This window comes from Eretmochelys imbricata, chromosome 7 (assembly GCF_965152235.1).
Source record: "Eretmochelys imbricata isolate rEreImb1 chromosome 7, rEreImb1.hap1, whole genome shotgun sequence".
NCBI lineage: Eukaryota > Metazoa > Chordata > Testudines > Cheloniidae > Eretmochelys > Eretmochelys imbricata.
This window is the reverse complement of record NC_135578.1, coordinates 50,568,691-50,583,350: the sequence shown is the minus strand read 5'-3', so window position 1 is coordinate 50,583,350 and position 14,660 is coordinate 50,568,691. Positions and strand designations below refer to the sequence as shown.

The 14,660-nt window shown below is 51.3% G+C and overlaps 1 protein-coding gene across 1 annotated transcript in view; it reads right to left on the bottom strand.

Annotated features, from left to right (window-relative positions):
- The window catches only part of BSN (bassoon presynaptic cytomatrix protein), a 414,235-nt gene that overhangs the window by 38,170 nt on the left and 361,405 nt on the right, over positions 1 to 14,660 (bottom strand). The window contains exon 5 of the mRNA XM_077821635.1: positions 108 to 6,935. Within this exon, the coding sequence (XP_077677761.1) occupies positions 108 to 6,935 (6,828 nt within the window). The remainder of the gene's footprint in view (positions 1 to 107; positions 6,936 to 14,660) is intronic.

Here is a 14,660-nt window from a genome sequence, read left to right as displayed (position 1 = left end):
TACTGACACTACAGCGAGAGAGCTGTAGGTGCTGGATGAAATATTACTGGGAATGCACAGCAGCACGTGCAGCTCCAACTCACAAGCCACACAAGCATCTCTCTTACCTGGCTGCCTTGGAGTAAAGGGTGCTGGTATATGGAGAACCTGTCCTTCCCAGACTCCTCTGAGGTTGGGCTGGTGGGCTTGGGGTCAGAGAAGGATCTCTGCATGGTTTTGATGGGGCGAGGCAGGGTCTGCTGGCGCTGGATAGAGTCAGCTGTGAAATGTTTCTGTGGTGTCACGTGAGCCTTGTTAAGTCTTTCACTGGCAGTGAAGGAGGATTCCAACAGCCGATGGGGGGAAAGAGGAGAGACAGGGGAGTAGAGTACCTGGGGGGATTTGGGAGGTTGGCAGGTCACTAGCTGAGAAAGGGACTCTGCGGGCAAATGGGATTGGTACCCAATTTCCAGAGGATCGGGCTTCTTCTTCTCAAACTTGCCAAGGGCCTGCTGCCGGATGGCACGTGGGTCCAGGGGGCCTGTGCTTACCAGCTGGAGGTTGGAGGAGTAGGGTGTTATGGTTGTAGGCACAGTGAGCTGGGGGACCACGATACCTGGCTGCGGCTGTGCTTCCAGCTCAGTCTGGCAGGCCAGGCTCTCCCCTCGCTGTGTCTTCTCTGGTGCAGAGATATACTTCACGATCTTCACTTTGGGGTCAGGGGTGGTAATGTGGATGGAGGGCGAAACGCGGGGCAGCTGGTCGGGCTCAGTCTGTACAGAGCAGTCACTGCTGGTCTGGATGCCTATGCTGGCCATGCCTTTGGAGGAGGAGTCTTGCTTGCTCTCAGTGCTGGAGTCTGAGTGCCGGGAGAAACGGGATCGCCGCCGGCGCACTGGCTGCTCCCACTCAGCATTGTCCTCCTCGTCAGTCTGCACGCTGCAGTCGGTGCTGCGCCGGGAGCGCCGGCGCCGAGACAGGAAGTAGCGCTCCTCACCGTCCTCCTCATCAGTCTGCACGCTGCTGTCCGTGATCTTCTTCACCACGTAGGGCTCGTGGGGGGTCTCTTTGTCATACGTGTCCCGCAGGCGTGGCATGGAGTTCCTCTTCTTTATCCCCTGGCTAGCTTCCCACTGCTCCTCAGGCTGCAGGGATATTTCAGAGGTAGAGTTGGTGAGTGGGCGCTGGAGCCCGGAGTAGCGGGATGGTGCTGGCCCTTCCTGCCCTGGGACTGCAGGAGCCATGAAGGGCTGGTTCAGGGGGGGCCAATACTGACCATTTTGGGCCAGGGTCCTTTGCATTTCCATGGCTATCTCAGACACGGCCTGGGGAGGGATCCTTCCTGCGGGGTCACACACAGGGGGGAAGGTGCTTTTCTGCCTCTTCTGCTCCTCTAGCTGCTGTTGCAGCTGTTGCTGCAGGTGCTGAATCTGCTCCAGCTGCAGGCGCTGCTGGGCCAGCTGCTCTCTCTGCAGGGCAAACTGGGCCTGGCGCTCTTCTTGCTGCTGCTGCAGGACCTGGTGCTTTATGGACTGCAGCTCCTGGATCTCCCTGTGCACCAGCATCTGCTCCTTCTCTCTGTGTCGCTGAAGCTCCACACGCTCCCTCTCCAGCTCCTCGTGCAGCCTCAGCTGCCTCAGTTTCTCCAGCTCCACCCTCTCCCTCTCAATCTGGAGGATGTGCTCCTGCTGCTTTCTCTGGCGTTCCTCTTCCTTCTCCTTCTCCTCTCGCTCTATGCTGCCTTTGTTGGGGACGCTGGCCTGGGATACCTCGGCCTGCTGGGTTTGGACTGGGGGTGGTGGCTGCTGAGGCTGACTGGTCTCTTTTGAGGCACTTTGCATGCCAGCAGCTGCCATGGGCACCTCCTCTCGAGCACCAGCTCCTGTCTGCTCAGGTCTTTGCAGGTTCATTGCAGTAGGAGCTGGTGCTTTGGCAGCAGACACTGGGCTAACATTGCTTGCAGCCATGCTGGCTGCAGTAGTGCTAACAGGCTTCCCCAAGTACATGGGCATTTCCATCACTGAGGTCGTAGAAACAAACGGGAACCTGCTAGGAGCTGAATAGCGATACAGGCCTTGGGTAGCAAAGGGGACCCTTGGGGTAACTAGAGGCACTCTGGTCAGGCTGGCCAGAGGGACCGCTGCGATATTGCCTGGGGTGTAGGGTCGATATAAGCCTCGGAGCATTGGCCGCAGCACAGAAGCTGGCTGGGTGGTGATGGGAAGGGTGGATGCTATGGGAGTATTTATTGTGGAATAAATCATGCCGTCTGCTGCCCGCACTGTGGCTGTGGAAGGGAAGATCTGCCTGACAGCTCCCAGCCGGGCACCGGAGAGACTGTACTGGCGTGTCTCTGGGAAGTTGGGATTGTACATATTGTTCGGTTTGATGGCAGAAATGCCTTGTGGTGCTGAGATGCCACTGCCCCCTGCTGGCCCATACTGCAGGAGGTCAGCGCTGTTCGAGTGCCTAGCCCCATACTGGTCCATGGAATTGAGTGCTGCGCACATGCGGCTGATTTCCCGAGCTGTGGTGGCACTGTACTGGGCCAGACTGGATTCCTGGAAATTTGCCAGGTCTCCTCTGGGTGAGTACTTGTAATCGGAGTAGATATTGGAGGCTGAGCTGTACCGTCTCATTGGGAGCGGGTGGCTTAACAAGTCTGTGGGCTGCCGGAGGTCAGAGAACGAGCCGTACTGCATTCCCTGACCCAGGTAGCCCCCCTCAGTGAAGCTGATGCTGTAGGAATGTTTCATTGTGGTCAAATCCACAGCAGAGTCTCCTGAAGGGGAGTGGAAGGGCTGCTCCGCCTTCTGGGGGTAATAGTTCAGACCAATTTCCGACAGATTTGTATCTGACATGGATGAATACAGCCTCCCAAACAAGCCTTGTGGGTAGAACCGCTGCTCCTCGTACAGGCTGGGAGCAGGGCCTGTTTGCTCTCTGTAGGGATATGTCTCTGGCAGGTCTGGCTCTTTGTTTCCATAGTACTGAATGCTCGGTTTGCCAGTTTGAGCAGCATCCCCAATGTTCTTCTCCGGGATCTTGGGGGAGGGGTTGAAGGTACCTGTGCAGCTGCTGCCAAAGGGGAATTTGTACACTACATCACAGCATGCCACCTGGCTTTCAGGCTTTATCCCAGTGAGATCCAATGCACTGGCAGGTGGCGGTTCTTTGATCAGCTTTGTTACTGGGACTGCTGCTATCTCATTCATCTGCACCATCATGGTTTGGGACTTTTTGCCTCCCAGGTTGATTGGAGGACTCTGGGTTTTCAGTCCCACTGGCACCCCTCTATATAGGTCTGTGCTTTGGTCCTGAAGAATTGGCCTTGGACTGGTGCTGATACTAACAGCACTCTGGGCGCTGCTAGTCTGAGTGATTAGAACATCTTTCTTCACCAAGGACATCATCTGGTTAGGCAAATTATATCTTGCAAATTTGGTTTGCTGAGGACTGGCCGTTTCTGGCTTTGTGCTTGGTACAGAAATGCCAATGCTGCTCATGCTCCCTCGGAAGGTGCCAGTCTGAACTGCTTGCTCTACCTGCTTAACATGAGTCAGACAGACTGGACTTCCTGCCCCTTGCCCAAAGTCCATCCTGTTCTGGAAAGGATCTCCATAGACCAAAGGCTGCTTGGGTTGTGACACAAGCATGGAAGAGTCGACAGTTATGCTGACTGTAGTAGTTGTGCCTATAATAGCATGGGGTTGTTCCTGAGCATTGAGGTTAATGATTAAGGGTTGGACGGTTGTGGATTGCCTACTTGGGGTCTGTTCCAGAGTGAGGCAATATCTTCTGCTCTCTGTAGCTAGGGAAGTGAGATCCATGCCTTGGTCTGTTATGATGATTGGGCCTGACTTTATAGCAGTCCGTAGGTCCACAGCATTAGTGGTCTGTGGCTTGGGTCCAGGTTCTACTCTGGACGTGCCAGGGATTGATGATATTCTACACAAGGAGATGTTTTCTGCAGGCAGGGGTCCCCAGCTGTACACACCAGCAATGCTGTCAGCAACAGAAGTGGCATGCCCTTTCTGAAGCATGGCACTGGCAGCAGAGGCTCTTTCTATTGACTGTGTCTTGGCATAAGTGGACTGCAGCTGCTCCTGATGAAGCTGTGTTGTGCTGACTGCTGTCTGACTGTAGCTGTGCATTGTTTGCTGGTGGCTCAGTCGAGTGGGAGAGGAGGCTGGGGAAGTTGAGGAGCACATGCTTGTTAGCGTGGTTTGGCTAGATGCATCTGATGCTAATGTGATGACCATAAATGGAGCTTCTTGTGATGACTGCTGCCTAGCAAGGCGAGGAAAGCTTGCACGATGGGGTGTCTGGGTCCCTTGAGCAATCATTGGAGAGGACATTGATGCACCAGTGGTAGTGGGAATATCATAGGAGAAAACTGTGCTTTGAGTTTGAGTGGAAAACTCTGCAGTTGCCTTACTGGATGGCTGCCCTGCTTTTGGAGCAGAATGAGTGGAACTTTGAGTAGGAGATGTCGGGGAAAGCAGGGGGCTGGGGCTTTGGAAGTAGGAATACATTTTAGATGACACAGGGACATTGGTCTTGCTCTCACTCTTACTTTGGAGGTTCTCTCTTGCTGATGCTCCACAGAGCTCAGCAGCAATCTGGCTCCTGGAGCTGTCCTCTGTCTGAGAGCTATAATTCACAGTGCCTTTCGTCTGACTGTAGCTTCTGCTAGGGATAGATACAGGTGTTACATCTGAGCCACTCAGAGATGGAGAACTGTAGATTCGTGGAGCACTTGCTGGGCTAGAAACAACAGTTGTGACTGTACTGAAGCCTCTGCTGTAAGTATAGGGAGCTGTCATAACCTTGGGAGCTGAGCTGGGTGCTGCCGGTGAGCTGTGAAGCTTTGGGTGATCATGCCCCTCTTTTGCAAAATGCTGAGTGACTCTAACATCAGGAATTACCCTGCCTGTGCTGTCTTCAGAGGAGGAAAATGAGACAGGAGCCGATAACTGGGTGGGGCTTGTTCCTGGTGTGAGTGGACCGCTGTTTTGCTTCATCAGATCAGCATAAGCACTCTCAGCATTCAGAAACTGCTTTTCCTGATATGTTTCTTCTCTCCCTTTCTTCTTTTTCTCCTCTTCTAGGGCCAAATCAAATGAGGAGGACTGATGCATCCTGGAAATGCTCTGTGATGTCTGCAGGATTTCCTCATACACTGCTCCTGGCTCTGAAAGTTCATGCTGAAAGTCAGATGCACAGGAGTCCATATGCCCATTATCGTAGCTGTACTCCTCTATGTACTGGTATTCAAAACTGCTCTGGCCTTCTGCACTGTGGTACCCTACCTGTTGGTAGGTGTTGCTGTAGGCGCTTTGCTGGGACTGTTGGACTTGTTGCTTTTGGAACAGTTCAGCCTTCCTCATCATCTCTTCATACGCTTCTTCAGCACTTTTCAGGGGCTTACTGGAGGGGTAATGGGAGCTGCTGTTTGTTTTTTCTGTTGGGGAGTAGAGGGACATGAATGTTGGCAGGTTGTACTCACTGCCAGATTTGTACAGCTTGGAGGCTATGACATCAAAGCCCTCTGCCTCTGAATCGATGGAGGGCGAGTACTCTGAGCAGGAGGACCTGTGCAGCTCCTCCATCTCTGCTGCCTGGCGCAACTCCTCTGTGGGTGAAGCATCTTCAATGGGAGACAGGTTACTAGGTGGGGTTTTGGATCTCTCTCTCCTCCTCTGTGCCCTCAGCTCTTCTTTGTCCCGTTTAGTTTTGCGTGCAGTGCTTCGGATGCGCTGCTGCTCCACCTCTCGCATCTTCTCCTGCTCCCGCAAGAGCTCCTCTTCCTCACGCAGCTCGTCCTCCTCTGACGAATCCTCTATGGTTGGTAGCAAAGGACCATGGGAGCGATGCCGAGCTTTGCGCTGCTGCTTCACCTCTTCTAGTCGCTGCCGACGGCTAGGACTGCTGTCGCTGTCCTCCTCCAGAGATGAGAGAGAAGTAGGGGAGGTGCCTGATGTGTAGCTGGGTGTAGTTGCTGGCAAGGTGGAGGAATATTCCCCCCTTGAACGTTCCTCTGGGGAGCCCGTCAGACTCTCCATCTCCAGCTCTGGCTCTCTGTCCAGGCTAATGTCTGCATCCTGGCTAAGCTCCATGTCCCTGCTGTAGCTGCTCGTGCTATTTAACTCAATGGTCTTGAAGCGCCGCAGTCCTCCCTGGGATGTGGTTACATCCTCCCCCTCGATAACTTCCAGCTCTTTCCTCTCCTCCTCATACATACTGGTAGAGACATGAGGCAGACGCCTCTTGGATGAGGTTGGCTCTTTGCTTTTCTCCAGGTCGGGCTTGTGCCCACTTTTTGTTACACTGTGTTTCACGTGACTGTACTCTTCTTCCTCCTCCAGATTGTCCTCTTCTGCACTCATCTCCAGGATCTGCCTCCTCATGAACTCCTCATCAGTCATCTCTGTCTCCCTGCCTTTCAGCCTGCTGGGCAGCGGGGAGACCCCTCCTTCGCTGCTGTCCTCCACATAGTCATGGCGCAGCTTGCTGCCTAAGTCGTCAGATGACTCCACACTCTCTCTTTGATCCCTCTGGTTTTCCCATTCCAGAGAGTCTTCATCTTCTTCCATGATGTCTTCCAGCTCCTCATCAGAATCAAAGGCTTCGGGGGTGATAGAAAGGGACCGAGGCCTCTGCCTCTGTCGCTGCTCTTCCCGTAACTCATGATACATTCTCCCTCTGTTGTTCTGCTCTTGGGAAATGCCCTTTGACTCCAGCAAGGGGCGCACACTACTCTCCAGTTTGGTAAGTTCAGAAGGACTGGCAGGGCTCTGGTCTTCCAGGCCAGTGCCATTCAGCTGCTCCTCTTCCTGCTGCACCAGGCCAGTGATCTCACTCTGGGAACTGGAGATGCCATCTGATGAGTAGCCAGTGTCACTCAGGCTTTGGGGGCTGCGGGACAGGTCATGGGGATAAGGCTTGCCTGTCTCCTGCAAGGAAGAGAAAAGAGATATTATACATTAGACCATGGACCCAAGGGGGGAAATGAAGTCACCTCCTGGTGGCCTAGCAGTGAAATGGGCAGGAATGTGGAGTCATACTGGTGTCAGAATTCACAGCAGGAAGCTGGAAACAACCCCTGGAGCAGGTGGCAGTGTCCTCAAAGCCCCATGGCAGGATGCAGGACAGTCCTGCGTTCTAGTCCCTCTCCCCTCACATAAGGCCAAGCTCCTGAACATGTGGACAGTCCTTTCAAATGAACTGAGCAAGACAATGGACTCCTGCCAGGGGCCAGACCTCAAGGCATACAGAACTAAATGCAAGCCACAGCCTTCTCTCTTGCGGACTTAGTATGGCTTATGTATGTTGTGACTGCACACCTATTCATCATAGTGATATGATTATGGCATAATGAATTTTGCACAAGATGGGTCATGTGAGTTAGAAGAGGTTGCGAAAGTTATGAATTGCTGAATGATTACCCTATTTGTGTGCATGTATCATTTTTGTATCTGAAGTTATAATTGACTATGTATCTGTATTTTAAATGTGCTTACTGTGGATGACTGTGAAGAGCTATAAGTGACAGGTTTCAGAGGAGCAGCCGTGTTAGTCTGTATCCATAAAAAGAAAAGGAGTACTTATGGCACCTTTTGCCATAAGTACTCCTTTTCTTTTAGCTATAAGTGACACATTCTTAAGGCCATTCAGGGCTCATCTACATGACCAGTTAGTTCATGGCAAGCTGGGATGTGAATCTTCCCTGCACTAGCCTGCTGCAGTCTACCCTGTGTGTTTGGACCCTGCTGATGCACACGAATGGTTCGTTAATGTGCTTTGATTTAGCCCTCTTTGAAGCAGGACTAGATCAAAGTACATTAATGAATTGTCAGTGCACATCAGCAGGGCCACAGAACAGTCAGTGTATGGCAGGCTACTGTGCAGCAGCTTTACACCCAGCTTGCTACAAACTGCCCATGTAGATGAGCCCTGAGTGGCAAGAAGAGCACAGGGCTCGGCCTTCTGGCTCCCACCAATGAGCCCAATCACCTCCTCCTCTGATGGCTGTAACCAGTTGACAAGGGTGACTTTGGGCTTTTCCACGAACCCAGAGCTAGTAGGGAATGGGGCCGGGGGGCACGGACAACATTTCATCAGGAAGTTTGGAAATGTCATTAAATTGTTTCAAAGGGCAAACATTTTGCAAACTTATAAACAGGCATATGGAGACTGAAAAGAAGCTTCAGTAGAAGGATTTCTCCTGGCTTTGTCTCAGAACAGACTCAGTGGATCATTTCCATTGTACATCAGTTTTTGCATTTCTAACGCATCCACTTCACTTTGTGTATTTTTATCAATGATACCAATGGATAGCCTGCACCTGACCCCGTACTCCAACCCTCTCCCTGAGCTGAGTCCCACAGAAATGTGCCTGCTGAGATCTGGGTGCAGGACAGGGGAAATCCAAAGAGCTACCCCTGCAAGATTGGAAGGCTGTATTCTGCATTTCCAATCCCAGAGTTTAGACACCACTCCCTCAGTTTAAAGAATGTCATCTGGCTTGCCCGAGGCTGCTCTCAGGGCTCCACAAGCTTGACATGTAGTACAAACAAGGCTTCTAGCTTTGTAACCAGAAGGTGGTTTAGGCCCTTTAAAGCCGATCTGTGTCATTTTCACTGTGTTCTGCTCTCGGGCAGCCTAGAGAATTAACGCCATGGTTTACTAGGAATTTGGTTTGGTGATTGCCCAGAGCTGGTAAACAGGCCTGGTACCAACATGATTTCAATAACACTCTCCTATGTTAACTTACCAACACTTGGCCAGTACTGAGGAAGGAACAACTCATGAAGTTAGCAGTATGCATTCATGCACACACTTGTACACCAAGAATCCAGATGTGTTTGCCTGAGTACCTGGCCAGTTAGGTACCTCACTGTCTGTGGGCATGTACCAATATCTGATCTGTGTGCATGCATCTGGAACTGGCACACTCAAATATTTACGTGTGCTTAACTTTGTAACTCTGGCCCGGGATGGTCACTAGCTGCCCTCCAGGCTCTAGGAATGGGTTATAAGCAATTTATAAGAACATTAGTAAAAATACTTCCCAGATTAAACTAAAATCAGCTTTTCTAAAAGCGAACATTCTCTGGTATGTAAGAACAGTTAACACACAGTCCATCCAATATGAATATATTACAAAGGGCTACATTAACAAAAGGGGGATGGGTTACTCAACTGAAGTGTAAATACATTTCAGAAACTGAGTTCTATTAATTTAGTTTCTGTATGTAAATAAATACAATCAGAATATCAGGGTTGCTAGGGACCTTAGGAGGTCATCTAGTCCAACCCCCTGCTCAAAGCAGGACCAATCCCCAACTAAATCATCCCAGCCAGACCTTTGTCAAGCCTGACCTTAAAAACCTCTAAGGAAGGAGATTCCACCACCTCCCTAGGTAACCCATTCCACTGCTTCACCACCCTCCTAGTGAACACATTTTTCCTAATATCCAACCTAAACCTCCCCCACTGCAACTTGAGATCATTACTCCTTGTTCTGTCATCAGCTACCACTTAGAACAGTCTAGATCCATCCTCTTTGGAACCCCCTTCCAAGTAGTTGAAAGCAGCTGTCAAATCCCCCCTCATTCTTCTCTTCTGTAAACTAAATAATCCCAGTTCCCTCAGCCTCTCCTCATAAATCATGTGCTTCAGCCCCTTAATAATTTTTGTTGCTCTCCGCTGGACTCTTTCCAATTTGTCCACATCCTTCTTGTAGTGTGGGGCCCAAAATGGGACACAGTACTCCAGATGAGGCCTCACCAATGCCAAATAGAGGGGAATGATCACATTCCTAGATTTGCTGGCAATGCTCTTACTTATACAGCCCAAAATGCCATTGGCCTTCTTGGCAACAAGGGCACACTGTTGACTCATATCCAGCTTCTCGTCCACAGACCCCTAGGTCCTTTTCTGCAGAACTGCTGCCTAGCCATTCGGTCCCTAGTCTGAAGCAGTGCATTGGATGCTTCCGTCCTAAGTGCAGGACTCTGCACTTGTCCTTGTTAAACCTCATCAGATTTCTTTTGGCCCAATCCTCCAATTTGTCTAGGTCCCTCTGTATCCTATCCCTACCCTCCAGCGTATCTACCACTCCTCCCAGTTTAGTGTCATCTGCAAACTTGCTGAGGGTGCAATCCACACCATCCTCCAGATCATTTATGAAGATATTGAACAAAACCGGCCCTATGACCGACCCTTGGGGCACTCCGCTTGATACTGGCTGCCAACTAGACATGGAGCCATTGATCACTACCCATTGAGCCCGACGATCTAGCCAACTTTCTACCCACCTTATAGTCCATTCATCCAGTGCATACGTCTTTAACTTGCTGGCAAGAATACTGTGGGAGATCATATCAAAAGCTTTGCTAAAGTCAAGGAATAACACGTCCACTGCTTTCCCCTCATCCACCAAGCCAGTTATCTCATCATAGAAGGCAATTAGATTAGTCAGGCATGACTTGCCCTTGGTGAATCCATGCTGACTGTTCCTGATCACTTTCCTCTCCTCTAAGTGCTTCAAAATTGATTCCTTGAGGACCTGTTCCATAAATTTTCCAGGAACTGAGGTGAGGCTGACTGGCCTGTAGTTCCCTGGATCCTCCTCTTTCCCTTTCTTAAAGAGGGGCATTACATTAGCCTTTTTACAGTCATCCAGGACCTCCCCCGATTGCCATGAGTTTTCAAAGATCATGGCCAATGGCTATTATAATACTAGGAAACTTTATAGTCACCTGGAGGAGTTCTGAGGAAGAGTTCCAGGTCAACTGTCTCCAAATGGTCTACACACATGGCAAACAACCACAACTTGAGGGGGAACAGGGAGCGCTTTGGGTTAGTGTGTAAGTGTTCTCCAGATAGAAAGCTGGATACAAACCCTGTCTCAGGTCACATGTATGGGGATTACAGTCCTCCGTAGGTGTTTATGCACATCATAAAACTCCCACATAATTTAGCAAGATCAGGCCTCTCTCTTCCGAGCAGGCCTCTAATTGGAGGAGCACAGGGTGTCAGAGCCTAAGGCTGGAAATGGGGAGGGGGGGGAGGGAGGCAGCAGGCCAGGATGACAGGGCATCAGCAAGGCTTCCTTGTGAGGGGAAATGCTGCCCTGACCTGCTGGCATCAACCCTGGCTATGGACCAAGTGCTATTGGCTTGATGCTTTTATGAGCATTAAATCAGAGCCATTCAAAACTGGAAGCGTTTCCTCCCCCCTGAAATAAATCGCCTCTTCATATGCAATTATTTCGAATGCTCCAGGAGTTCCTTGAGGGCAGCTGCCGTAACCCTGATTTTGGGCCTCACACAAATGATACACTCTGAAAGGACCCCCCCCCCATCACCCAGGGGTCTCCTTTTCCCCAAGGCTGGCTGTGGCTCCCCCCAGAGCCTGTCTACCTGAGATATTAGCTCTCTCTCTAGAGGGCTGCCTATGTTCAAGGTGGCGTTAGGGCTTCTCCTGCCCTGGGGACTCAGCAATAATTTAACAATACCTCCCTATAGCTGACAGAGAGGAGCAGGACAGTCCTGACCCCTGGGCCAGCTGTGTTGTTACATACAATTTCTGGTACTGTTGGGGCCAGTCCCATCTGCTCTCCTTCTTTGCCAATGCCTGATGATGTCTGACAAAGATAGTATTTTGCCTGTAATACAAACCCTGCCTCCCTTCTTCATGCCAAACTCCCTTGAGCTGCAAATGGTCCAAAAGGCCATTTGATAAATTCAACTGCTGCTCAGCTGAGTGCTGTGTTTATCAGTAAACTCTGCGGTAGCTGCAAGCCCAGCCTCAGAACTGAACTTTTTAATCTTCAAATAGAACTTGGAGAACCTGTAATTAGATCTGAGTTCAGGAAGGGACCAGTTCTGCTGCCTGCAAAGTGAGAGGTTGAAGATCTCTGTTCTTGTGCCTTGGATGCCTGCACAGCTGGACAAAAAAGCAGTGAAAGCAGGGTTCACTAGCAGTATCCTCTGGGGACAGAAGCCATTGAATGGCGGTTAATTTCAGTGACTGAGAGTTCTGCAAAGCACTCTGAAAAATCAAGGTGATCCCAGGAAAGTAATGCAGGATCCTCGTCAACCACTGACAGAAATAAACCCAGTTTCATTGACACCACAATTAGGCACGATGGAAGGACTCTGGAAAGACATGGAAGGACTCTGAAGCTGGGATCCCAAACAGGTGTGGAACATGGACCACCCGGGACCCAACCTGTAACTTGTGAAAAGAGGTGACCCCCAGCTACCCCACAGTGACCCTGATCTGTTTGCAGACAGAAGTTATTCAACTAAAGACGTCTCAACAGCCATCTGTGCAAGGAGGCCTTTGTGAAGTTGGTTTCCTTAGTGTTTGTCCAGGAGACAGCTCTGCTTCACTGGAGTGCTGCCTGGCGAAGCAGCAGGCATGTGTAACAACGCACCAACTCACACAGCTTTCTCTGCTGCTCAGCAGTACGTTCATGCCTGGGCTGACCCTGACTCTGCCATTAGGACGTGCATCAGGTCCCAGTCCCGGGCTCTCACCTCCAGCTATTGTCTCATGCTGGGGCACCTCTGTGGGGAGGACACCCAGTGCCCCACCTCCTCTGACTCATTCTTTACTCCACTTCATCTCCTGCCAGCACTAGCATGACTTCCAAGAGAGTGCTTCAAGGGGCTTCCCTGTACCAGTTTTACACCATGTAAGTGCTCTGACCTCATTGACATTACTCCTGATTCATAGCAGGGCAAGCACCATCAGTCTCAGGCCCAAAGACTGTATTGCTCCTTCCAGGTAATAAGTTCTCTTTAGCCCAGCCCTTAACTCACGCCCAGGCCAGAAATCCTGGCGTCCCCAGAGCTTCCTATTGGTAAGTCACAGCTGTCTAGGATCCTCCTGGAGTTTACCCTTCCCTGAGCAGGCTCAGTTGACACCCTTAGTCACCCCTCTCTGTGCTGGCATCATTTCCCACCTCTATGACTGCAATTCCCTTCCTGTGCTCTTCCAAAATCTCTGCTCCAGGAGGTGGCTGCAGCCAGACTAGTCTCCTGCTCTCAGAAATGAGAGCTTAGCCCTTCAGCCCATTTGGCACCACACAGACCATCCACCCTTCCCAGCCAGTTCTGCAGCCAATTCCACGTGGCTCTTGGGTGTTCAATGCTCCCAGGGACTTTCTCCCCAATTCGCTCTTCAGTACCCTCCCTGTCTGGTACTGACCTGCCCTCTGGCCCATCATTCAGCTCCCCACGCAGCAGCTGCTAGTGACTCTTTCATTTGTATAACTTCATCTACCTGGAATTCTTTCACTGTTGAAACATTGGGCCCAATTCCCAACACCCGCTGTGACAGGGTCAGGCCAGATGGCTACAGGAGAGTGACAGAAGGCAGATATATTAGCCCCAAGTTGAGTAGGTCCCTTTTCCCTGGGTAAGGTAACAGGGAAGGTTTTTTTTTGAAACAGAAAAGAATTTTATTGTGTAACACTTGCAAAGAGTTACTAAAGAAAACAAAACAAACTATGCAACAAAATAACGCAAACAGAAGGTATAACACAGCAGCTTTCAGGAGGGAGAAGTGTTCAGGCTAGCCTGGGCCCAGAGCGGGGGGGCTTCCTCGACACTTGTGGTCTTCCACCCTCCTGAGTTAGCTGGTGGCCTAGAGCGGGGGGGCTTCCTCGACACTCGTGGTCTTCCACCCCCTCGAGTTACCTAGGGCCGCGCCCAGTGTCACTGATTATCCCTCTCCTGAGAGTGCCCGGCAAGATGGGCATGGCTGCGGGGTGGGCGGTTTGGGGGTGGGAGGGTAGACACCCATGTATTATAGGACCCCTCCTAGATGACAGTAATGATGGTATCCACAGCGGCAACGGCTGGGGCTGGCGTCTCTCGCTCTTCCCCTTAATCAAAGGGTCAGACGGAGGGAACTGGACGGGGTCACCGAGCAGAGAACCCCGGACAGCGCCCACCGCTCCTCGAAGGCGTCAAGGGAGTCGGTGGACGCTGCCCAGAGGAACTCTGCCCGGATACGTGAATGTACTGAGGATCGAAAAAAGGCCCTACAATCGCAGGACGCTTCATGGGCCAACCTCCCCTCTCTGGTTTTATAAATGGCTGTTTTAGCCAAGGCTACGAGGAGGTTAACCAGGAGATGTCGCGATTTTGTGGGGCCACGGATGGGGAGTGTATAGATAAAAAGGTGAGGGGAGAAATGAAGCCAAAAGCGCAATAGAATATTTGTGAGGAGCCGGAAAAGGGGCTGCAATCTGGCACACTCTAGATATACGTGCGCCAGGGTTTCCCTCACATTACAAAAAGGGCAAGTATCTGGGATGGGGGTAAACCGTGCCAGAAACACGTCCATGCTCACAGCTCTGTGAAGGAGCCGCCAACTGATGTCCCCGACGGGCCTTGGGACCGAGGTGGAATACAGGCTGGCCCACTGAGGTTGCTCACCCTCCAAAGGTGGCAGGAGGTCCCACCACTTTGTATCGGGGTGGGACACCAGGGTGTGGGCGTGAAGGGTGTGAAGTGTGAGTGTGTATAGATATTTCATGGTGCGATTTGAAAACTGACCGGCTGCAGTTCATGCAGACGGCTTGCAATGAAAAGGTGAGGGGTTTGTTGGGATTGGCAGGGTAGGGGCCCAATGGAAAGGTCCGGCGGGCCTGGGGTAGA